General features: G+C 35.4%; 1 protein-coding gene across 1 annotated transcript; it reads left to right on the top strand.

Annotated features, from left to right (window-relative positions):
* The first annotated feature begins 13746 nt into the window (after positions 1-13746).
* On the top strand, positions 13747-17135 carry LOC128557746 (uncharacterized). The gene is made up of 4 exons (XM_053545920.1): positions 13747-13949; positions 14903-15077; positions 16344-16449; positions 16813-17135. Exons 1-3 carry the CDS (start codon positions 13756-13758, stop codon positions 16386-16388), a joined length of 414 nt encoding a protein of 137 aa, XP_053401895.1. The 5' UTR covers positions 13747-13755; the 3' UTR covers positions 16389-16449; positions 16813-17135.
* The last annotated feature ends 6347 nt before the right edge of the window (positions 17136-23482 follow it).

Genomic DNA, 23482 nt, shown 5'->3' with positions numbered 1-23482 from the left:
TGATTTTTTTTGTGTAATAGAAATATTGTCCTACCCATGATTTTCTAAGTCTAAAAAGGGCCATCATTCTTGCAAAAAGCAGGATAGAGTTATGTTTCTTGATGTACAGTGTCCACTTATGATGGTGAAAAACTGTTGCAAGTTTTAAAGCAATAGCTTTAATAGTTTATGAGAAAAGTTGACTTAAACATAATACTCAACCAAGAAAATGATTTTCTAAGTCCAAAAGGGGCAATAATTATTGCAAAAAGCAGGATGGAGTTATGTTGCTTGCTGTACAGGGTCAGCTTATGATGGTGAACAAGTGTTGCAAGTTTCAAAGCAATAGCTTTGATAGTTTAAGAGAAAAAGTTGACCTAAACATAAAACTTAACCAAGAAATCTGATATTTTCTAAGTCAAAGAGGGGCCATAAATCTTGCAAAAAGCAGGACGGAGTTATGTTTCTTGCTATACAGGGTCAACTTATGATGGTAAACAAGTGTTGCAAGTTTTAAAGCAATAGCTTTGATAGTTTAGGATAAAAGCTGACCTAAACATAAAACTTAACCAAGAAAACTGATTTTCTAAGTCCAAAAGGGGCAATAAATCTTGCAAAAAGCAAGATGGAGTTATGATTCTTGACGTACAGGGTCTGCTTATGATGGTGAACAAGTATTCCAAGTTTCAAAGCAATAGCTTTGATAGTTTAGGAGAAAAGTTGACCTAAACATAAAACTTAACCAAGAAATCTGATATTTTCTAAGTACAAAAGGGGCCATAAATCTTGCAAAAAGCAAGATGGAGTTATGTTTCTTGCTATACAGGGTCAGCTTATGATGGTGAACAAGTATTCCAAGTTTCAAAGCAATAGCTTTGATAGTTTAGGAGAAAAGCTGACCTAAACATAAAACTTAACCAGGCAACGCAGACGCCGACGCCGACGCCGACGCCGACGCCGACAACCGCTCAAGTGATGACAATAACTCATCATTTTTTTTCAAAAAATCAGATGAGCTAAAAATGATATGAGAGGTACGAGTGTATATGGATGACACTATAATAAACACTTCAACTTTTTAACATTTCATAAAAGTACTTGGATATCTTGACAAGAAGTGTTTGGCAAGAAGACACATGAACAAAATTTGAAGATGTAATTTGAAAATGCTTGTAAGTTTATTTGAACAGTTATAACTAGTAGTTAAATAACGTCACTGCTTTGGACTCCGGCCGAACGACTGATTTTATGAGGTGACATCTTTTTGACTTCGGAATGACTGTTAGTTCCACCCAGATGCCGTTCGTGTGTGTGCGTGCATGTGTCCGGGCTTAGCGTCTTTTTCAACAATTTTCAAATAAACGACGGTGTCTAATTGTAGCAGTGAGCACGATGCCCAACTTTATAATACTATCTTACCCTACCTAGTAACGTTATACTGAAACCGGACTGACCAGTCTTAATACTGTCCTCAATGCTGAGCACATTTTCTTTTGTAATTTTATCTTTTCATACAGTTGTTCTAAAAATATGACAAGAATGTTCAGAACAAGTAGGAGAGGTTGATGTGTATTTAAGAAATAATTTATAGCAAAACCGTGTCTCAACACTATTTATACACGATACGTCAGGCGGAATAATTTCACGAGGGCGTAGTCCGAGCGAAATTATTCCGTTCGAAGTATAACCGCCTGTTCATACAGGATTTTGCTATAAATTATTTCGATTTTAATGTAACTTCAATCGTAAAATTTAGATAAAATATGACAGAACTGTTTATTGGCGCCAAATGGTAGGTCGTCACGCTCCTTGTTTATACACGCCAGGACCGGAAATGGTAATACTTCAATGTGGGCGAAAATGATGTCAACTTATTCTGCAAAGCGAATAACGAACTCGGTATATGTATAAATTAATCAAGACAGTTTTGCAAGGCGACATTTCGTTTTAAACATGCTATCAAGTAAACTATTTGAGCAAATTTGAAAGCGCTATTTCTAGATGCATATATGGCGCAAAATATCACGTCGATAATATGATTTAAGCATTGCTTGTCATATAAGAATGTTACTTATGAACGCACAATTTAAATTTATTGTAATTTCGAAATGTGATGATGAACAACATGTTTATCTTAAAGTAAACTGTCGCACACATTTTAATTTCGGCCACATCTTGAACTTCGTTGAAACAATTAACACATAAGCTGTGTTTTATTACAAATGACCCCTTAGTTGGACATAGATATTTGACTTTTGGTAGTAATATTTAGTTGTTATCTGCGGTAAAACATGTTGCTAATCTAATGCAACACCATTTTTTTGGTTACCAAATCATGCATAAATGTGTATGTTCAATAAGGAAATGTTTGACAGACACCAACCACAGCTCACATCTCGACCACCTCAGTAATTCGGGATCATCATCTTGTTTGCGTCTTATGTTATGTGAATCAGTTGCATATAGTTATGATTTTAATTGTGCTGATGCATTCTTTGAACGTCATGAATCAAAATGATTTAGCATTAAATGTTTTAAACACAAGTGCTCTTCGGCGTGTCGAATTCGTAAATATTATAATTTGTTATTAAGACTTTAAAACTGTTCTTCCAATGCAAGATTTTATTAGTATTGTTGCAGAATATTGGATAATGTGCATGCAACATACTTTTTAACAGGGCTCTTTATTTGCTGACTGTGTTTTGAATCGTCTTGTTAAAATAATATGTCTGTATATTTTGTATATTTCCTACATTCGTTCCAGTGTATTTTTTTAATTAGTTATTGTTTCATCCCTTTTGTTTATTCGTATAACAGGTGCGACAATTTTGTACAGTTGGCATGTTACTTACTGAGATTGTTCAATTTGTTGATGATTCGTAATACATGTATATAGAAAACGCTCCCTTGTTCGCAGTTCGTGCATTGCATTATGGTATAACTGCTGTATGACTATGTTCTATTTATAAAGAGTGCTATTCTAAAGAGCCAGAAGACGCTCTATGAGTACATTTGTTAGCCCACCATCATCAGATGGTGGGCTATTCAAATCACTCTGCGTCCGTGGTCTGTCCGTCCGTCATTCCGTCCGTTCGTCCGTCAGTCCGTTAACAACTTCTCGTTATCGCATCTCCTCAGAAACGACTGGGGGGATTTTGACCAAACTTTGTCAGAATGATGTATTGGTACACTAGTTTGTCCCCCTAAAAATCAGACTGGTTCAACAATTTATGAGTGAGTTATGGCCCTTTGTTTATTTCTATAATCTACATAGATTTATATAGGGAAAAACTTTGAAAATCTTCTTGTCCAAAACCACAGGGCCTAGGGCTTTGATATTTGGTATGAAGCATCATCTAGTGGTCCTCTTCCAAGATGATTCAAATTATTTCCCTGGGGTCAAATATGGCCTTCTAGTGGTCTTCAACTAAGGTTGTTCAAATTATCCCCCTAGGGTCAAATATGGCCCCGCCCTGGGGTCATATGGTTTACATAGACTTATATAGGGAAAAACTTTGAAAATCTTCTTGTGCAAACCGCAAAGCCTAGGGCTTTGATATTTGTAATGTAGCATCATCTAGGGGTTCTCTACAAGTTTGTTCAAATTATCCCCCTAGGGTCAAATATGGCACCGCCCCGGGGGTCACATGGTTCATATAGACTTATATAGGGTAAAGCTTTTAAAATCTTCTTTTTTTTTTTTTTTTTTTTTTTTTTTGAACCACTTTTAAGGCCCGTTTATTTCGTAAGTACATCAATTTAAAATCTTCTTGTCAATAACTACAACATTCAAATTTGGACCACATGTATATTTTTGAGTGGCAAGATGAACCTTGACACGAGTTAACCTTGATTTTGACCTAGTGGCCTACTTTCACATTTCTGTAGCTACAGCCTTCAAATTTGGACCACATACTTAGTTTTGTGCACTGAAAAAAACTTTGACCTTGACATTGACCTAGTGACCTACTTTCATATTTTTGAAGGTACAGGCTTCAAATTTGTACCACACGCATAGTTTCGTGTTCCGAAATGAAATTTGACCTTGATTTTGACCTAGTGACCTACTTTCACATTTCTCAAGCTACAGCCTTCAAATTTGGACCACATGCATAGTTTTGTGTACCGAAACAAACTTTGACCTTTACATTGACCTAGTGACTTACTTTCACATTTTTGAAGGTACAGGCTTCAAAGTTGGACCACATGCATAGTTCTGTGTTCCGAAATTAAATTTGAACTTGATTTTGACCTAGTGACCTACTTTCACATTTCTGTAGCTACAGGCTTCAAATTTAGACCACATGCATAGGATTGTGTACCGCAACAAACTTTGACCTTGACATTGACCTAGTGACCTACTTTCACATTTTTGAAGGTACAGGCTTCAAATTTGGACCACTTGCATAGATTTGTGTTCTGAAGTGAAATTTGACCTTGATTTTGACCTAGTGACCTACTTTCACATTTCTCAAGCTACAGCCTTCAAATTTGGACCACTTGCATAGTTTTTTGTACCGAAATAAACTTTGACCTTAAGATTGACCTAGTGACCTACTTTCAGATTTCTCAAACTACAGCCTTCAAACTTGATGCACATGCATAGTTTTGTGTACAAAGAACTTTGTCCTTGAAATTGATCTAGTGACCTACTTTCACATTTCTCAAGCTACAGCTTTCGAATTTGGACCACATGCGCAGTGTTGTGTACGGAAATGAAAATTTGACCTTGAGCTAGTCAATAAGTCTTGAAATTTGGAACACTCAAAAATGGCACATTGGTGGGCGCCAAGATCACTCTGTGATCTCTTGTAAAGGTATATTAGCCAATCAGAATTACCGAAATAGTTGTTGCGGGGTACGACTGAGGTATAAATAGAGCTGCACAGTGCTGTAGAATCATTCTGCTGGTTGTCCGAGTTAGAGTCGTGTCGGAGCAGTATTAATATTTACTGATGCACATAAATCTCAGATATCTGGCATTAAAAATATTTTACTGTTCCAGTAAAACCTCATGGGCAAATGTTTGAAAGTGTTTGGAATATATAGAAATATATTTAGAGTTCAAAAAAGAGAAGATCTATTTAAGATTTCTGAAGTACGTATTAGAACGTTTAAACCGAAATAGAGTTGTTGGAAATATTTTGAAAGTTTGAAATATTTTATATGTTTATGATTTTATCTATTCAGATAAATATTTTGAGATTGAAATTTTAATTGTTTTGATAATAAATCATTTCTAGGAATATAAGTCAATATTTGGTTAGAAACCGCAGGAAAATACTGACATATAAATAGTTAAAATCATTAAGCAAAGTTACCCAAGAAAAATTATTATTATACATATTTCAAGTTATTTAAAGATTAGGAATAAGGAACGCTCCTGTTGCACGCTACAAAAATTGGTGGCAGCGGTGGGATATCGTTGATAAATATATATTCGTCACTTACCTACGTATCTTAAGCTTAAATACACAAATATTTATGAGTTATGACTGAAGCAAGGGATACTGAAGATTTTTCTTTCTATTTGGAAAAAAATAGATAGGTTACAAAAATAGAATGAGAGTTTGAGAATGAAATATGAAATTGAAGTTTTAGAAAGACAGTTGGCTGAGTTACAGACTACAGGCCTGGAGAATGCTAAAGATGATATACCTAGTACCCCTGTATACTCAAAACCAAAACGGGAGTTGCCAGAGGTACATATAAAACATGAGAGTTTGAGTCAATGGCAACTTTCGAGCATTAGACCTGGTTTTGACCCGAATGTTAAATAATCAACGTTTGGGATACCTTACTTAGTGTTAAGAAATGAACTACAAAATGAAGGTGCAGGAGCTGGGGATTGGGGTAAGTTTGTAACTAGGAGAAATATATTTTCAAAACCAGAGGAAAGCTCAGATGAAATAAGTAGTGATAAGAAGTCTGAAATGTCCGTTGAGACTAAAGATACGGTTTTCTAATAGAAACAAAAATAAAACTGAAAAAGAACCTTCGGATGATAAGAATATATCTAGTAGTGATAAATCTACAGGTATAGGTACACTTCTAGATTATGTAGAACCTAATGTTGAATTTATTCAAAGCAAGCTTACTGTCTTACTGAAACCAGCGACACGTGATGGTAAAGGGTCTTGGATAGACTAAGTATAAAGCACATTTTGAGGCTTGTTAAAAAATTAATAATTGGTCAGATGAACAGAAAGGGTTGTATCTCGCTGTATCACTAAGAGGACAAGCCTAGGATGTGTTTGGAAATTTAGGAAAGTCTAGTAAATGTAGTAGTTATAATGATTTAGTGACTGCACTTCAAGGTTTGCACCCCGAACCAGACAGATCTATACAGAGCACAACTAAGGGAAAGACAACAGAAAACCACAGAAACTTGATCTGAAATGGTTCCAGCAATAAGACGTTTGACCAATTAATTTAGCATACCCTTTAGCCCCCGGAGATGTAAAAGAAACTCGAGCAAAAGAACAATTCATTGATTAACTTTCAAATTCAGAAATGCGTTTAAGAATAAAACAAGTTAGGCCAATAAATCTAAATGATGCTGTACGTCATGCAGTAGAACTAGAAGCTTTCAATAAGGCTGAACGTAACGTCTAGAAAGATATTTAAGAAGCTTTAACTCATCAGAACAAAATGAAATGAGAAAGCGAAACAGAACTATAGAAATGTTGGCAAAGTCAGTTGAAGAACTTAAGACAAAGTTTGGTACATTTCAAAACAAAAAAAAATAGGTCAAAAATATCAGATAGCTTTAATGAGGGTAAACATATCTATAAAGACAAAACTAACACACCTAAGAATACAGACACATCTAGGACATTTACAAATAGAATAGAAATACAAACAATAGGTTTACATGTTTTAACTGAGGTGAAGAAGGTCACACTCAGTATTCTTGTCCGAAAAGACGACAAAATAATGACAAATCTTCAATAGGGCCAAAACCTAAACATAATTTTAATTCATCTTCTAGGAATAGTTCTTCGAATTCAAAATAAGGTACCGGGTTGTATGCTATTGGAATAGTTAATGGAGGAGAGGCATTTTGTTAAATTGACACAGGAGCACCTTTAACAATGGTTTCATCACAGTTCTTTAAGATGCTTGAACATAAAGATCTAAAGATATTTGAGCATGCCATTTTGACTGCATCAGTTTCACCTTTAATAATAATAATAATAATAATAATAATAATAATAATAACAATTATAATAATAAAAAAATAATAATAAATAAATGTAAATGTCCGGCAAATGTTGTTATCTCGGACATTGATGTTGATATTGTCTTGATTTTATGACAACTCATGATGTAGTTGTAAATATGGTAGACGATACAATGCTGCTTCACGGGAAAACATGTAAATTAAGCTGTCAAGGAAACCGAGGGTGTTATAGAATTCTTGTTAAAGAGAAATCGCTTGTTCTACCAAGGTCTGAAACAATCATTGAGGGAAAAGTTCGACTGATACATAAACACGGACTATATATTGTAGAAACTATGGAGAACCAACACACCTATAATAATAGTCTGATTGCAAAATCTTTAGTATGTGGAAATAGTACTGTCACACTTCGGATAATGAACCTTTCTCATGAAGAACAAACCTTGTATCCTGGAACAAATTTAGCAATTTTAAGTTCTGTTTCGAGTGTAAGTTCCACGTCAAACAAATGTAACGTTCCTCCCAAAATAACTGAACATTTGAAAGAACTTTATGAGAAATCTATCACAGGTTTTACCGGAACACAAAGCAAACAAGCTAAATTGTTAAATAAGTATTTAAATATTTTCTCTCAGTCAGAAACTGATGTAGGTAGAACAGGTATAGTAAGACATCAAATTCCAACCTGAGATTCTAGACCAGTGAAGCAACCTTTGCATAGAGTCCCCGAACACTTGAACAAAAAAATTGAGACTCAAATTAAAGGTATGTTGGGCAGAAATATCATTGAACCGTCCTCTACCCCATGGACAAGTGGTGTGGTAATGGTCCTGAGTGAAATGAAATTTCATCCAAATGTTTTTGCTAGCCATTCTATCACGTCCCCAGCCATGTTCGGAGCAGCCTCATCTTGCTGAACATTCTGTAGACACTGGTAGCACTAGCAGGGTGTGTCTTATCTCCTAATATTCGCCGCACTGACCTTTGAGGAGTTTCACTAATGGCAGTGTTCACCGCTTCGATATTTTCTGTTGTTCTGGCCATTCTTGGACGCCCAAGATTTTTATGCCTTCTGTCTTCTACTGATGCAGATTATACAAAACGTTTGACAGTTCTCTGAATTTTTTTTTTTGCTGCGCTGTCCGAGGCTAGGATGATTTTTTTTCATTGTTTTCACTACCGTATTCAATGATTTAGTCCCATAATACAGTTTTATAACGTCTCTACACTGTTCTTTTGTAGGAGATATCTTGAAACAAGTCCACAGGAAATGACGTCATCGATGACGTCATGACGTCAACGTTTTCCAATATTTTTAGTTGATAAAAAATGATCATAAATACACTTCGAACTTTAAATTCTCAAGTACTTTTCAAAGTCCATACAGTGTTTATTTGCTTCATGTAAAATCTTAATTTCCTGTAACTTTTAACTTTCCATTTACTCTAGTGAAATGCTCAGTCCATAGCACATCTGTATATTTGTAAATCTCACACACAGGTTTTAGTAACTTATCATCACATTTGGTAGTTTATTTCACTATAAATTCGCGTTCACTATAAAAGTAACTTCTGCATTTTGAGCTAGAATTTTTACATATTTATTTAGTTACAGTCCAGTCTTGTTTGTTTATTTTACATGCAATTTTTTCATTATTTAAAAAGGATCCATGACACAATGCTTACAAATACAAGGCGGAGTTTTCATATTCCTTGACTGTTAATTTTGTTCTGCTGGATTTGGTTTTATAGGTGTACAAGTCCCCATTGGAAAATAACTCTCTTTCTTTTTTAATTACGGTTGAGTTCTTTTAAGTGTTACCAATTTCTCCTGTGCTTACTCCTAACTGCAAGGCCTTGATTCTTTGTTCTCTAATTTTTTGAGAATATGTAGTGTTTACATAAGCAGATGGAGTTCTTCATAAGTATGTCCTTGGGTCATGCATAATATATTCATAATTTCCATTTTAGGGCTGATATTATTGTTCTTTTACTTTTACTAATCTATACTCCTGTTTCTGGGGGCGCACACCTTGGGAGAAGGGGAACACTGGCAAGGTTGGTGACATCACTGTTTTGGGGTGTATTTTTCCATCAAAGCAGTGGGAAGGGCAGGCGCAGGTAGTGCAGGCTGTTCTTATGGCGTAAACATCTCATCAGGAGGTAATGGAGAGTTACTAACCTCAGCTGTTACAGTTTCAAATTGTTGCATTTTATCGTCCAGCTCCTGTCGCATTGCTGCAGAAAGTACATCAGTGGACGTTACAGATATAGGTACTGAACAATCTGCAGGCGTACATGCGACTGAAGTAACAAAGGCACTATATACTGCGGGATTACAGCCGTTGAAAATTTTGGTAAGGCCGTGCCTGTTGTGGCTATAAAAACATTAGATAAATCATCAGAATCGCCTAAAAGAGATCCCTTGAATAGATCTGGTTCACTGAAAGGATTTAAACCGTTCTTAGAATAATACGATGGAAGTTAGGGAAGAGTCTGAATACCTGGATCTTGTTCAAGCATTATTCCAAAATATGGAGGTGGATCAATTTGGTCAGGAACTGAATTGTAGTAGGCAGGGGTAGTTATGGGTAATGCTCTGTACAGTTGCCCAAGTAGTAGAAGTTGTAAAAGTTTTTGCCGTTGTAGCTGTTGCGGTGCGAGTCTTTTGGGTGACCGATCTTCATAATATTTCCTGCGGCTACATGTGCTCTCACGGCGTTCAAGGTTACGTTTACGCCTAATTGGAAATTCAGTGGCACCTCCACTTGCATTCAACAAATGTTTCATGATGATCTTGGTTATGCCTATAAAACAGCAATTCGAAATCAGACTCGACACAGCATTCTCTGCACACAAACTTCCTACGTGCATATGACTTGAGAGGGATCTTTCCAAGTCCAGGTAACGGCATACTGTAACAGCAGCAAGACAATCTTTAGATTCTTGACATCAATGGTTTTTTAAGCGATTATGGTGCAAAACTTTAGTTTTATTTCTGTACTTTATTATGTAAATGAGGTCTGACAACACTTGGCATATTTCACATGGGCCTAACCAACGTTTTTCTAGTTTAGGGGTCCTACCTTTTAACTTTATCTTATTAGTCAGCCATACTTTATCGCCTACGTTATATGAATTTACTCTGGCGCGGTGATCATACCGTTTCTTTTGTCGGCCGGACGCGATCGATAGATAGCGACGAGCTATTTCATGCACATTTTGCATAATGACTTGTTTGGTTTGGCGACGAAAAGTTATCTCACGCGGTACAGGCACCTAACAATAGGTCAGGCGGAAGTACTGGTTCGTGACGTACTAACATCCGGCTAGATGTATACCCAGTGGATTTTTGAACAGAGGATCTGTAAGTTAATAGTAAAAACGGTAAATGAATGTTCCAATCGCGTTGATTGGTATTAACTACTTTAGCCAACATGTCTGCTAAAGTTTTAAAAATTCTCTCATAGAGACTATTAGTCTGCGGATGGAAAGGTGAACATCCGGTTTTATCTATATCAAGCTTGGCACACAGCTTCTGAAACAGAATAGATACAAATTGTCCCCCATGGTCTGTAACAATCTGTCTTGAAACTCCAAAACTACTCACAAACTCTGAACATTTGCACATGTAGTTGCTTCTTGATTTGGTATAGGATACAGTTCTACCCATTTTTGTAAAATAATCAATAACACATAGGATATACCTGTGATTGGAGTTTAATATAGGAAGTAGTCCAAAAATATCAAGGCCCACTCTTTTTATAGGACAGCCTACTTGGTATTGTTTCATAGTGGTATTTACTAGGGTGTGTGTGTGGTGTGGGGGGGGGGGGGGGGGGGTCTTGCTTGGCATGTCCCGCCGCCTTCTATAAAGCAACTGGTTATGTAAAACTGTACTGTCCCACTAAGACCAGTATCTCTTAATGGCTTCACCTAAGTGGGACATTTCTTACAAAGGGGGTCGTCTACTCTGGATTTTTATAAAACTGATAATGTCTGATCTAGGTCATTGTTTGTTTCTTGTTTTATGTCTTCTATTTAATCCAGTTCTCTCTACTTTCTTCAGATTCACCAGCCATCGGTGTTGACTGTACCGTGTTTTCCTGGGTCCTAGGATCACACCTTTCGCTGTTCACCGAAGTCATAATTTCTAATGCTTCATAATTCACTGGAACTTCTTGTGTCAACTTGTACAGGTTTCTTTATTCTTTTCTTCTTCTGAAGTTTTCTCACGTTTTTTCACAAAAGTTACACTGGTCACATGGCCTACGGGACCATAGGACAGTTTCATATTCATTAGCCAGGACACTGTGGAATGATCTTTTCTGATCTTAAAATGTACTCCGTATACATAGTGATGAAAATGTTTGACTGTCTCAACAACAGATAATAATTCTCTGTGGGTGGTGCAATACTTAGTTTCTTATTTGTTTAAAGTTCCACTGTAATACCCTATAATTCTCCATACATTGTTCTGGACTTGACAGCATACGGTAAGTGCAAAGGAAATAACATCACCGTCTATTATTTACTGGTCTTTTGTGTTTGGGTATGCTAAAATTGGGGCTGAGGTCAGATCATCTTGATCGCATACATCCATATGTTCATAGAAACACGGCGTCATTTTCTGTTAATTTGTGTAATAGCTTTGCTATCTGGGCGAACGACTTAATAATTGAGCGATAATAACTAGTTGGCCCAAGGAAACTACGGATTTTCTTCACAGTTGTTGGAACTGATCACTTGGTGATAGCTTCAATTTTGCTGGTGTCAGTTTGGACTCCTTCCTCAGAAACGGTATGGCATAAACCGTTCTTCTTTCTCTGAAACAAAAATAATTTGTGAGGGGCCACTTTCAACTTGGCTTCCTGCAGTTTTTGTAGCACAAGGTCTAGCTCATAAAGATGGTCAGCAGAAGTATGACCATACGCAATCAGGTCATCTAAGTAAATCAGGCATATTTGTGCTGTAGACCGGTCATAATTAGCTCCTTCAGGCGTTGATAAGTACTGGCACTGTTACACATACCCATAGGCATGCCTTTAAATGTGTATTGGCCCTTATGGCATACAAAGTAAGTTTTGTCCTTATCCTGAGGGTGCATCTGTACTTGATAATATCCAGAAGTACAGTCTAGAGTAGAAAACCATTTTGCTTCCTGGAGTGCATCCAAACATTCTCTTGTCCAGGGTAGAGGATAATTGTCTTTCAAGGTCACAGCATTTATTTTTCTGTAGTTTCTAGGTCAATTACCAACCTCTCTGAATTAAGTTCTACAACTCTGACATGTATTTTGGCCAGATTATGCCCCCTTTGGACTTAAAAAATGTTAATGTTTTACATGCAGGTTACAATCTCCAAAACTAATGTAGGTACTGAATTGAAACTTCACATGTGTCTTCAAGTTTATAAAACTAGGTGATAGCATCTAGTCCCATAACTCTGACATGCTTGTTGGCCACATTATGCCCCCTTTCGGACTTAGAAAATACTGGTTAAACTTGTGCATGCAAGTACATATAGCTATTATTAAAAGGCATATAGCTTGGAAACTTATTTTTTTTTCTTTTTCTAGATCAATACACAATCTCACAGGATAAAGTCCCATAATTCTGACATGTATTTTGGGCAAATTATGCCCCCTTTTTGACTTAGAAAATCCTGGTTAAACTTTTGCATGCAAGTTAATACATGTATCTCCAAAACTAATGCAGATACTGGATTGAAACTCTATAGATATTTTAACATTTAGGGTAATATTCCTGCTTCTGTGACAACAATTCGAACAGGCGAGCATCGACTGTCTTACGGACAGCTCTTGTTTTGTTTTTTAAATAAAATGAAAGAACATTAAAACTCCCTACCATTGCATGATATTTGATATTTCTGATTTTAAACGCCACTTGATTCTGTTTAAACTGTTTTTCTTATTCTACATGGATTACAAAGATAGTCATGCTTTTGACCTTATTTGACTTCCGTTTTATGAATAACTAATTAATGTAAAGTATTAACACAGACAAAGTAATGTAATTAGATATGTATTTAATCAGCATAAATTGGGTTTTGATTTTATGTATAACCAGTGTGAAATTATTTGAGCCGCGCCATGAGAAAACCAACATAGTGGGTTTGCGACCAGCATGGATCCAGACCAGCCTGCGCATCCGCGCAGTCTGGTCAGGATCCATGCTGTTAGCTTTTAAAGCCTATTGGGATTGGAAAAACTGTTAGCGAACAGCATGGATCCTGACCAGACTGCGCGGATGCGCAGGCTGGTCTGGATCCATGCTGGTCGCAAACCCACTATGTTGGTTTTCTCATGGCACGGTTCATTTAGTTTTTCGCATATGAAGCTACATGGTCTTGGCCGAAATGGCTTTGTCACTGGGATATGAATTTGTGGCTATTCAGGTATCCAGATAAAAGAATGTTCTATCTTGTTTGGATTTCATTTCATGGATTAATTAAAAAACGAGAATCATGAAGTGAGTCCACCACGTATATTTTTTATTTGACAGTGTTATATCTCGGTTCTTGAAGAGAAATTGATAAACCAAGCCTATTTAATAACAGGTGCCTCAAGACTATATGTATGGAACAGTCAGAGTGAATACCCAGGGAGTGGGAAGATCAATGATACAGCTTACTACAACCAACTATGTAGAATACAGATTTTTGTTGAAGGACACTCAAGATAGAATACAGTTCTTTGAATTGATGTCGGACTACGTCCGATTTACTGGCAGAAACTCTTCGGTTATGGTAATGAATCCATGTGTTAGGTTAGTTTCCTTTAAATTTTGTTTAAAAACTAACTTTTTTATTTGTAGGTACTTCACAAAGGTCAAAATAGCTCCAGTTATGACTTGATTTAAGATCTTGTATCGCAAAAATATCAGTGTGAATTCAGTCCAATTGCGAAAAAAGTTATTGATGTTACTTATTATTCTAGCAAATGACTCGAGGGGCAAATTACGACGTGAGTCATGTTGATAAATTTGAATGTAGTACTTTGCGTATAAGGTCTAAGATTACTTACTTCAAATACTTGGCCACTCAGCAGTAGTACAAGTCATTTATGTTTGGAAAACAATCCAGTAGTCTATAAAGTCAGTGATTCCAGGTAGGTGTCTGCCTTTCAACTGCGATAGTGACCAAAGAAGCACCCAGGTTACTGTTGTAGAAAGATCTAGCTTGAAACAATACGATAAAATTGTAAGACTACAAGCCTGTTCCTGCTTCCATATCGTAGCTTTTAATCCATGACTCTTGGCTTAAAATCACCTTTTCCTTACTTATATTGATCTAATGCATACTACGGTTAGATGCATTCTTTTGTATGAGATAACTTGCTAGCTATATTTTCAAAAATTAATTCAGATATTTCTGAAAGCAAGAAAATGTTTACTTATTTTTACCTTTATCTTGCTGGCAGCAGTGATGTTTCCTTTGCGACAAGTGCAGAGACCAAAATCAGCCTGCACCTCTGTACGGGCTGATCTTGGTCTGCACTGTTCGTTATTTAGTCAGTAAATTCTCAGGGAACATCCCATTTTCGAAATCAAGCAGGGTAAAAGTTAAGTTGTGTATTATAGATGGGTGTATTTAAGTTGTGTATTATAGATGGGTGTATTTAAGTTGTGTATTATAGATGGGTGTATTTAAGTTGTGTATTATAGATGGGTGTATTTAAGTTGTGTATTATAGATGGGTGTATTTAAGTTGTGTATTATAGATGGGTGTATTTAGACAAGAGTTTACAGTCGGGTCTGACTGTCCTTGAAATTGACGTACCCACCGGCTATGTGGTGATGAATCACACACTTAGAGACTACGTAAATTCTGGTATTGTACCAAATCTGAAAAGAGCCGAGTTCTGCTACAGAAAAGTAGTCTTCTATTTCTCACATGTAAGTGTTTCAAGCCAGTGTTTTAGAGTGAGGAATATGGTTTGACTTTTTGTAATTATATCCCCCAGTGAATGGAGACTGTATTTGAGTCGTGGAAATCAGTACATTTGTCTGTCGGACCATCATGTTCTCTTCATATCTTTTTAACCACTTGGAAGATTTTCATAAAACTTGCATCAATCATTAACCTCATAAAGACAATGTGCAGAATGCAAAACCAGTTCACTGGGTCTAAGATCAAGGTCACACAGGCCAAGGTCAGTTAGCTCAATTTTGTGGTCCGCTCTGTATTGTTGTAAACCATATTGTAGATTTCCATAAAACTGGTTTTGTTTGTTTATCTCAGAGCACACAGCCAACTTCAATAAGTTCAAAGTCAAGGTCACACTTAAAGGGTAACGATCAAATCGCTAAAATTTTGGTCCACTCCATTATCTGCTAAATTACTCGAAGTATTTTCTTAAAACTAGCAACAATTGTTAACCTGTAGTTTACAACTCGGGTCACTAGGTTGAAGGTCAAGATAATAGGAAAGTCAAAGGTCATGATTAGAATATTTTCTTCTCCTTATGTTAAAGCGGCATCTGTAGGTATTAATCACCTTCAGTGATAGCTCTAGTTTTCCTAAGTGTCAAGACTTGCAGATTTAAAACAGTTGTGTAGAAAAAAGTTATGAAAGTTCCATAAAATATGAATGCGTCGTAAAATAAAGCCAGTGTGGAAATTGTAATCTACAAAGAGAGGATGCAGTGATCAAGTTGTAACACTGTTTGATTATACAATCAAGGGCTGTGAGTTAGAGTCTCCCTCTCTCAGCTAAAATTACTAGTAAAAGTTCTGGCACACTAGAGAAGCAGAGAAGCTTCTGGAATGTGAGCATCTTCTCTATCTTGCACAGTCCTGCCACTGATATTTACTAACAACTGTCCGGAGGAGTCACCCATATGGGTTTCTGATGGCGACCATAAATAAGCTTAAATATACACACACATTTATCTTCAGTAATTAGCATTAGAACTTATTTGTAAAAAATCAAGCCCCATCATACAATTTTGGAACATTCTTTGTTAGATTTAGAGTTAACTATGTGTATAACTGATATCTGAAGATATGTAAAGGTTCTAAGTACATTGTACCTGAAAACTTTATAAGAGATTTTTTATGCCAAATTTATGAAGTGACCTCATCATTTTGGAAAAAAATATATAATGTTATGAAATACTGTTACATGTTCAGTATCGTAAAGCTGACTTTGTGTTTTTCCAGGTGGACAACAGTAAAACATGTGTAAACTTCCAGGCAGATAGATGATATCCCACTGCCAATATGACTATCCAACATAAAATGAGGGTCTATGATTATTATGAACCTGGTACGTGTGACTGTGCTTTCAAGATTAAGTCCTGGTATACTAAAACTAAGTTTGGAGAAAGCTTTTAGAAGAATGAGAGTTTTGAGAGTGAACTCCACATTGGCTTGGGGGCCAGTTTTTTGTTCAGTTAGATTGAAATGAAGGGCTAGCCACCTTCACATATTCAAACCTCCTATAAGGTAAACTGCTGATGTAAGTTTGATTTGCTATTTGATGAATATTTTATGTATGAATTATTTATTAAAACCCTTTGTTATTAAGAAGAAATTCACTCAATTTTAATTTCTAAGACATATTTATAAAGACAAATAAAGTAAATCTTAAATATCAAGAATTGTCTATATTTCATTTTCTGTTTTTCAGGTATGCACAACACAACATTCTACTCAACATATAACATGTTCACCCTCAACATATGTTATGTGTGTGGATCGTACCAGTGTCCGTACTGTCCATACTTCAATGTTGGCACAGCGGTAAAAGCGAGTTTCACATGCATAGCACTTATTCTTGGATTCATTGCTAAGAACTACGCATTACGGACAAGCTAGTGAAATATTCTCTAAGTCAGATATGCACAATAAAGTCAAGTAAAGTTAAATATACTGTTGTAAATAGATATTTCCAAAGGATAGATAAAAAGCTGTCCAAGTGTTACAGCTAAACAAGATTGTCTGTTTTACATAGAGAATAATAGGCTAGTGCCGTAGTTGAGAAAGTTTATCTGGCGAGGTGAAGGCGAACCTGATAACGTCCGGAGCCGAGCCAGATAAACTTTCTCCATCTTAGGCACTAACCTATTATTCTATTTATCTTGTCATTACTTCATTTTCTGATATTTGGCAATTTATTTTACAAAAATAAGTGTGCGACAACCGCTTTAATGACGTCATATTCGTAATGACGTCACTTATATAATGACGTGATTACCGGCAAAATCGCAATAACTTCTTCGTTTTTGAATAAAAACTCATTAGAGCAAAGGAGGCAATTATCGACCCCTTAAGACCATAATCTACCGTACATATTCTTACTTTCACTTTCGGAGACAAAGTGACGCATATATTTGAGACAAACTATCATTGGTCGATTTCAACCAATGAAAACACTTGTTACATTACAGAATAAGGTATGGTCTAATATTCTGTCTCGTGACATGTGTCTGCCATTATCGACCCACTTCTGCTATTATCGACCCCCTAGTTTTTTTTTTTTAAACTTTGAAAACACTGAAAATCAAGCATAATATTATTATTAACTTAATATTAAGTTAATTTTTATTTGTCCTTTATTGTCATAATTGCAATTTGAAATTATGCAACTGAGCATATAAACAAAGCATCACTTTACTACGATTTCATGGAAAATATTATTTCATGTGTGCTTTTTTTTATTTATAAATTTGGTCTTTCATACTATCAAAGTTTCATATTTGGTCTTTTGACTGACAAATTGTAAATGTTAGATAATAGTTATTTGTAATATAACATTAGCCACACACAAGAGATAAATAATTCAAACATTCAAACAAAGTTGATTATCCATTATTATCTACAGCCTTAACAACATATTTTAGCATTCAATTTTTATACATTTAAAATTAACTTTTTTTAAGTCCTCTGGAGTCAACGAGTGAAGTTCTGGTTGCTTAGTGCATTTAATGTGCCACCATCCTGGGCATTCATCACAGCCTTTTCACTCATTTGGCTTCCCATTAGACTGACCACACCCCTGCCATTGGTCTAAGCTGTCTGCACTGTCCATCATCATTTTGTCCATCAGAGGAATCGTCAAAATCGTCATAACTGTCACTATCATCATAAATGACAGAAACATCAGACTGTGACGAACTTTCAGAGACTCTGCGCTTTTTTTCTTTTTATTTTAGGAGATTTTTAATCCTTGAGATCAACTAAAATGTGCATTCATAACTTTATCATGAGTCTATTTGACCACTCATTTTCTTTGTTCGGACATTTCCAACACAATGATGATGGTTTCGTTGCAAAATTTCTTATGACAACATTATCGATCATAAGGTCACATGATCAACTGACCGTATATCACTGGTCACATGATCAACTGACGGTATATCAAGAAAGATATACGGCACCCTGATATCGGGTCGAAAATACTGAAAGTGACAGGATAAAGTTTTATATATGTTTAGTGTATTTGATATTTCTGACCAATGGAAACATCCTACACAGTAAAATAAACCACAAACTTACTCAGTGACACGAACACTAGCGTTGTGACATATTACTTATTACATACTCGTTTCTGTTCCCCGTTAAGTTACACTGGCACCGGAAACGTCAATATTTTTGCATCGGGAAATATGCACTCCTTCTAGATTTCTGGATATTATTCTAGAAGTGAGCTATAGTGTTTTGATACATCTTGATTAGATTTACCTCTGGTTCTATTTTTGTGCCTTTTACATTTTATAACATTTAAAGGCAGTGTATAAAGCTGTTTTATTACCATATTTAAAACTTGAAATATTCAGTGATACATGCAGTTGAGAATTATCAATAAAGGCGGCGTGTGTGTTAACTTTACTTGTATATGTTCAGCAAATTGTGCTTTGTTTCCAACCCCATTTTTCATATGAATGCTGCAATATATAAGTGTCTTTTTATCTTCATTACAATTAAAATGTGAAGATTTTTTTCACTGAAAACGTTTTCTAGAATTTCACACTTTACTGAATTGTGAATTATTACTTGCTCAAAGAAAATATTAGTGAGAGTTGAGCTAGCATGAGAGTTGTTGTTAACAAAGGTCAAGTAAGTAAATATAAACAATGTAGGAAATTTTACTTTTGGTAATTTCTTTGTTAATGTACGTATTAACCTTAGATATTGTACAATTTATTTGACCTGTCAAAACTTGTCCCCGGCTTTCATTATATTCTGTTCACGCCTAAATAAAATTAGCATGAAAAACCAGAAATAAGTTTTGACAGGTCAGTTAAATAGTACAATATGAAACAGAGAAATGTTAGGACATCGGTAATAAATTACTAAATCTGAAAACAAAAGAGCAACAATTGTAAACGCTACTTCATTCTTTCGGAAAATAAGTTCTATATTTTTATGGGATTTTGAGTGGCATTGTTATAATCTGTTATTATTTTCAGAATGAAGAAAAGTATTTAGTTTCATGCTGCATTTGCCTCCAAGAGTTTTCTGTATTAGTCAAAGTAATTTGTCATTGAAATATGTAACAGTTAAAATGTTACCTTATTGTTATCTGTGAAGATCTTATTTGTACAAATGCATTATTTTGTAAGTATATTTGTGCCATCCCCCTCCCCCTCCCCCCACCCCCACCCCCATGAGTGGTGGGGGCATATAGATTTGATCTTGTCCGTGTGTCCGTCCGTCCGAAGTTCGTGACGTGCCTAGCTCAAAAAGCATTTGATATAAATTGATGAAACCTTGCATGAGTCTTTATCATGATATGAACTAGCGCACTTTCTATTTTTCGTCTGGCTCTGCCCCCTATTTTTAGAGTTATGGCCCCTGAAATAGTCAAAATGCATATTTTCACCTTGTGACACACCTAGCTCATAAAGTATTTGATGTAGATTCCTGAAACCTTGCATGAGCCTTTATCATGATATGAACTTGCGCACCTCCTACTTTTCAATGGATCCGCCCCCTATTTTCAGACTTAAGGCTCCTAAAAATGTTCAAAAATGCACATTTTCACATTGTGACGCGCCTAGCTCAAAAAGTATTTCATATAAATTGATTAAACCTTGCATGAGTCTTTATCATGATATGACCTTGCGCACCTTCTATTTTTCGTCTGGCTCCGCCCCCTATTTTCAGAGTTATGGCCCCTGAAATAGTCAAAAATGCACATTTTCACCTTGTGACACGCCTAGCTTAAAAAGTGTTTGATAAAGATTCATGAAACTTTGCATGAGTCTTAATCATGATATGAACTTGCGCACCTCCTATTTTTTATTTGGGTCAACCCCCTGTTTTTATGAATAGGGTTATGACCCCTGGTATAGTCAAAAATACACATTTTCACCTTGTGACGCATCTAGCTAAAAATTATTTAATATAAATGATTGAAAACTGGCATAAGTCTTTATCATGATATAAACTTGCACACCTTTTATTTTTTGGCTGGCTCCATCCCCTGTTTTTAAATTTATGGCCCCTAAAATAGTAAAAAATGCACATTTTCACCTAATTATGTGCCTAGCTAAAAAGTATTTGATGTAAATTCATGAAACCTTGCTTCAGTCTTTATCATGATGTGACTTGGCATTCTTCTAGAGAATCTTAGCGCTTATTACAGAGTTATGGTCCTTGAAATAACCAAAATAGTGGAATTTTTTGTTTGTGATGCTCATAGCTCAAAAAGTATATGGCCTAGAATAATGAATCCTTTTCATAAAATGTTTGTTGAGGCTATACCCCATTAAGACTGCAAACATTTGAATTATTGCCCCTTATTTGTGACAACTGTACCAGTGAGGGTACACCCTGTGTCCTAGAGACACATTCTAGTTTTTTAATTTATTTTTGTTTTACTTTTTATCTCTACATTCCATTGATTCAATATATTGTTATGCACATAATATAGTTAACATACGTAGATAGCCCTTTTCTTTTCTTTTTGTACAATGTACATTTTTTCTACTTGTGCAATGTGTATATATAAATTCATGTTATTAACACAATTTTTAAATTATTCCATTTTATACATAATATGTATGATAGATGCCTCAGGTATTTGTACAGGTATTTTAGGACTGGTATTTGATGTAGAGATGCAATTTTCTATTGACGAAAATAATAAAACCAGTTTCATATCATGTCATAATAGTTACAAGAAAGTAGCTGACAAAATATTTTAGATACAGACATTCAGACGATTTCCACACTTTCAATGTCTCAATATTGCTGTGTGGTGACTTGCTATTATGTTCAAAGATGGTCAAGGTTATAAAGTATATATATTTTTTTTAAAGAAAAAATATAAGTAGCTTTTTTAAATAAACTAAATTGTGCTCTTACTTTGTAAGTTTGGACAATCGTGAACTGAAATGGTACACACGTTATTACTTTCTGCATTAAACATTTAGTCTCCTGCACTAAAAAGATAAGATATACTAAGTACATGTACTACATTATAATGTAGGAGTACTGTATATCATTATATTATATTGTTGACAGAGTATTTGTTTCAGTTTGTATAAAGATAAAGCATTAATGAGGAACATTAGTTTGTTACTTCCCTTGAAAGTTGTATGATAAAGCGAAAGGATAACCAAATATTACATTGGTCCCTTTCAGTTGGATTTCTCTGACTTTTTCGTTATAACCTTTATCCAAGATGTTGCAGTTGGTCAAAATAGATATGCTTTTTATGTGTAGGTTTCTCAATAAAAATGATTAATCAATCTTAAATTTAGCAGAGGGCCACTAAAAGAAAACCTGTTCTTAATAATTTTCCAATCCAATGAAATTTAGTATAGATATTGCTTTTGAAATTTACACAGATTTCAACGATAAAAACAGAGGAAGGACCAATCTACTTCTTGGACAAAATCAGGGGAAGTAACTGACTAATGTTCCCCATTGATATCATTAAATGAATCGATGAAATATATTGTGTATCTTGTTTTTGGATACCCTGTCTCAATGCTGATACAACTTTTTAAGTTTACTTAGTTATATTCCTGACGCCTTGAAATTTTATGGCTATAGCCAGTACTTATTCATTTACTATAAGCTGAAAATGCTTAAAAGTGTGCGTTTAGCTTTGCTCATCAGAAGTTATTATTGATAGCTGACAGAGGAAATGCAAAGTGAAACCATTAAGCAGTTTGGGGATGGGATCTACACGTTTCGTACATACAATATTAAACCGGGGCAGTGAATCTTGTAGAACATTACTCAAGACTACCAATTTAAAAAGCAAACAGTCTGTTGGGCTTGTTTCAAATGTATTTTTCCCGACAGCTTGCAATAAAGAAAAGGATATGAAAGGTATACAAGGGTAACATTATAATAAACACGCGCTTTTTAGCATTTCATACCAGTACTTGGATATCTTGACAAAAAAGACTTTGGCAAAAAGATACATGAACAAAATTTGAAGATGTAATTTGAAAATTATTATTGTAAGTGTATTAGAAGAGTTATAACTAGTAGTTAATTGACTTTGTCACTGCTTTGGACTCTGGCCGATCTCTTGACTTGAGGAGAACTCTATTTGACTTAGGAATGACTATTGGTTCCACTGCCATTCGTGTGCGTGCGTGTGCGTGTGCGTGTGTGTTTAGCGTCTTTTTCAACAAATTTCAAATAAACGATGGTGTGTACTTGTAGCAATGAAAACTGGAATATCAAGCCGTAGGCACGTGATTCTATATCTTACCCAATAACATTATGCTTACACTGGGCTGACCAGTCTTAGCCGTCAGCATAATGTTACTAATAGTACTATCCTCAGTGCTTAGCGAGGAAACCACTAATACCATCTTTCACATCTTGAATATAACGATTATATGGAGCGAACCCATGATCTCCATCAGTCGAAGTGGATACTCTTCCAGTCGGCTACTGAGGCGGTTCAGATGAATTCGTGGTTGAAATAGTGTCCTAGTGTGCCTATTCTGCCACTACAGTGGGTTAATCGTTCACCAAGTAAATGCTCGTGCTAAATAACGTGTAGTGAAATGCCGTTTTGTAATTCTTAGACAAATGCTCTTCTTAACTATGGTTCCAGAATGTTCATAACAAGTAGGAGAGGTTGTTGTGTATGGTAACATGCATTTTGACTTTTATAACATATTCCTGACTGTTCATTACCTATTCTGTAGAGCACACAAAACTATTTCATCACAAAATATGGTATTATTGTGCTTATGAACTGAATATAAAGTAGTCCAGTAGTTACTTCACACAATATACTACATTTTCATATTTGTTTCACAGAACAAAAATAAATATAACAATAGATATCGTGTTGAATGATATTCCATTTGTCATGTAATTTG

This window comes from Mercenaria mercenaria, chromosome 6 (assembly GCF_021730395.1).
Source record: "Mercenaria mercenaria strain notata chromosome 6, MADL_Memer_1, whole genome shotgun sequence".
In the NCBI taxonomy this organism is placed as follows: domain Eukaryota; kingdom Metazoa; phylum Mollusca; class Bivalvia; order Venerida; family Veneridae; genus Mercenaria; species Mercenaria mercenaria.
This window is presented reverse-complemented; position numbering and strand designations above follow the sequence as displayed.

Bases quoted from the DNA above. Each gene is read 5' to 3' on its own strand.
- LOC128557746 (XM_053545920.1), top strand. From the start codon at position 13,756: ATGTATGGAACAGTCAGAGTGAATACCCAGGGAGTGGGAAGATCAATG. The intron at 13,950-14,902 runs GTTAGTTTCCTT...TGTGTATTATAG, and splicing joins GTAATGAATCCATGTGTTAG to ATGGGTGTATTTAGACAAGA. The intron at 15,078-16,343 runs GTAAGTGTTTCA...GTGTTTTTCCAG, and splicing joins TAGTCTTCTATTTCTCACAT to GTGGACAACAGTAAAACATG.